The sequence below is a fragment of the Macadamia integrifolia genome, unplaced genomic scaffold (genome assembly GCF_013358625.1).
Source record: "Macadamia integrifolia cultivar HAES 741 unplaced genomic scaffold, SCU_Mint_v3 scaffold3188, whole genome shotgun sequence".
In the NCBI taxonomy this organism is placed as follows: domain Eukaryota; kingdom Viridiplantae; phylum Streptophyta; class Magnoliopsida; order Proteales; family Proteaceae; genus Macadamia; species Macadamia integrifolia.
The window spans coordinates 5,358-8,095 of NW_024869279.1; the positions used below are offsets into that span (position 1 = coordinate 5,358).

Sequence of the window (2,738 nt, forward strand, 5' to 3'; positions counted from 1 at the left end):
AGGACGACCAAAAATGTCCTGTATATATTTGTTTTTTAATAGATTATAAGCAGGAGGAGCAGGTACCTTGGGTTTTATATATATGTTTATAATTGATTAGGGTTTTGGTGTCTAGTTTGGTATTATTGGTGGTTTATGGATCTAATAAAAATGAATTCCACAATCTGACATGAAAATAATATTAGAATGATGGAGGGTTAATTAAATTTCATTTCTCTATCAGATTCGATCCAAAAACAAATTTGGCCTATATGTGTTTGTCGTCTAATATGGATGCTTCAAATCCACTACTCCATTATCGCACCTTTCTTTTTGCTTACCAATTGTGCTTACTAGAACAACCACTACCACCACCTTCTCTGTACCAAATGTCTCTTTTCTTCCCTATAAATAACCATTTGCTATTTCTTTCTCTTCATCAACACAGAATTAGTAGAGAGAGAGAGAATTATATACTCTTAAGAAAATGGCAGCCATAGTTCAAATGCTTTCCACCCTCCTTCTCCTCTCACTTTGGTCCCTAGGTGATGGGCTGAGCTTAAACTACTATGAGAAAACATGTCCCGGGTTCGAGTCAGCCATAACCGATGTCGTAAAAAAGGCGGCAGCGAATGACAAGACTGTACCGGCGGCACTTCTCCGGATGCATTTTCATGATTGTTTCATAAGAGTAATGCCAATTATTTTGTTCTTTCTTCTTTCCCTATCTTAATTCTTGGATCATTAATTAATTTGGTTCAATTAACTGAGTCGAGTTGGTTCAATTTTTTTGGTTTGGTTTTGATGTTATATGAAGGGGTGCGATGGTTCAGTGCTGTTGAATTCAGTAGGACAGAACACTGCCGAGAAAGATGGGCCTCCTAACATTTCCTTGCATGCATTTTATGTCATCGATGATGCAAAGAAAGCAGTAGAAGCTCTGTGCCCTGGTATCGTTTCTTGTGCTGATGTATTGGCTCTTGCTGCAAGGGATGCTGTTGTCATTGTAAGGCACAATAATTAATACTCTCTCTCCCTCTCTCTCTCAACTATGACACTTTGTGATATATGTATGTATGGTTGGATTTGTTGGTGTTTCTTAGTCTGGAGGTCCCACTTGGGAAGTACCCAAGGGAAGAAAAGATGGTAGAGTTTCTAAGGCCACTGAAACCAGACAACTACCAGCTCCCACGTTCAACATATCTCAATTGCAGCAAAGCTTCTCTCAGAGAGGTTTATCCATGGCCGACCTGGTGGCTCTCTCAGGTAATTAATTAATTAAGAACAATTACACACTATTCTCCAAGGGTGCTTATTGATAAAAGGGTAAGTATTTTCTGTCTGAGAGCTGCGCTTGCGTCCAAACACAAGGGCACATGTCTCCAGGAGGGCCATAGTGGTCATTGCACACCCCTGTGTCTATGGCATAATGGTCGCTCTCACACAAAAAAAAAAATTGTCCCTTGATAAAATTAATTTAAAAAACAAATAATAAAAATAATGGTTGGACATGAATAGTTGAACCAGTCTGATGAACTGGTCCAGTTGATTCAGTCCCAATTAATAATACTATCATACTACTATATAAATGAATTCATATATATATTTATAGCATATCTTTTCTTGGACTATTCTACCTTTCTTTTCTTATTATATATATAAATGTATGGATACAGGAGGTCATACCCTGGGATTCGCTCACTGTTCATCGTTCCAGAACAGAATCCATAAATTCGACGCCAGTCATGATATAGACCCTTCATTGGCGCCGGGGTTTGCCTCCAACCTGAGAAGCATCTGTCCTCTGGGAAACACAGCAAAGAATGCAGGTTCATCCATGGATACTAGTCCCACTACCTTTGATAACACATATTTCAAGCTATTACTACAGGGAAAGAGCTTGTTCTCTTCGGATCAATCCCTGCTGACTACCTCAGGGACCAAAGGGCTTGTTTCCGAATTTTCTACCTCCAAAGAGGCCTTCAATGAAGCTTTTGTGAAGTCCATGATCAAGATGAGCAGCCTCACCGGTGGACAAGAGGTTAGATTGGACTGCAGAAAGGTTAATTAATTAGCTCAGTTTGAAACTTTTTTTAGGGGAGAAGCTAGAAAATGGCATAGTGGTGTATGTTTCTTAATTTCTTATATTATTGAGTTGAGGCTGTGTAGAGGAATCAAATAAGTAGTTTCAAGTGTATGTCTTGTTGAATCAAAAGTGTTAGTAGACATAGCTCATAGAATGTCCGATAGAGTTGCCAAAAGGAATCTATTCTCTCTCTCTCTCTCTCTCTCTCTCTCTCTCTCTCTCTCGTGTCCATTAGATGTAATTTATCTTTCACAATTTTTTGGGTCTGTACAAATATCATAGCCATCTCACTGGACACAAGCTCTGGGAGGTTGGCATATGGTGACCCGTGCTGGTCCATTTGCAGCTTAACATCATAAAGCTCCCACATTGAAAGAACCTAACCTAACCTTCTTCAATCTTATAATGAAACTATTGGGCCACTGAGCCCATGGGGTGGGCTTTTCCCGAGTTTGGCAATCATAGCACAAGCCATCTAGGCCCTTATCCTTCAAGGATAACCCCTTTTAGAGACCTAAAGAAAATTAAAGTGTGCAACTTGTTGTTGCCTAAATGGTGAACTAAAAAGTTGTAACATATTCTTTTAACTGTGGCTAATAATATTCCTAAAAGTATAATACAATAAGATAAGATTTAACTTTCTTTTCTTCTTTTTTTTTTTTTTTGGGGGGGG

At 38.8% G+C, this 2,738-nt stretch overlaps 1 protein-coding gene across 1 annotated transcript; it reads left to right on the forward strand.

Annotated features, from left to right (window-relative positions):
- The first annotated feature begins 413 nt into the window (after positions 1 to 413).
- Positions 414 to 2,269, forward strand: LOC122067873 (peroxidase 64). Its single transcript, XM_042631715.1, has 4 exons — positions 414 to 670; positions 797 to 985; positions 1,083 to 1,245; positions 1,656 to 2,269. Exons 1-4 carry the CDS (start codon positions 467 to 469, stop codon positions 2,048 to 2,050), a joined length of 951 nt encoding a protein of 316 aa, XP_042487649.1. The 5' UTR covers positions 414 to 466; the 3' UTR covers positions 2,051 to 2,269.
- The last annotated feature ends 469 nt before the right edge of the window (positions 2,270 to 2,738 follow it).

Excerpts from the sequence above, each read along its gene's own strand:
- LOC122067873 (XM_042631715.1), top strand. The coding sequence starts at position 467 with ATGGCAGCCATAGTTCAAATGCTTTCCACCCTCCTTCTCCTCTCACTT. Across the intron at positions 671-796 it reads TTCATGATTGTTTCATAAGA|GGGTGCGATGGTTCAGTGCT; the intron begins GTAATGCCAATT and ends TGTTATATGAAG. Across the intron at positions 986-1,082 it reads CAAGGGATGCTGTTGTCATT|TCTGGAGGTCCCACTTGGGA; the intron begins GTAAGGCACAAT and ends GGTGTTTCTTAG.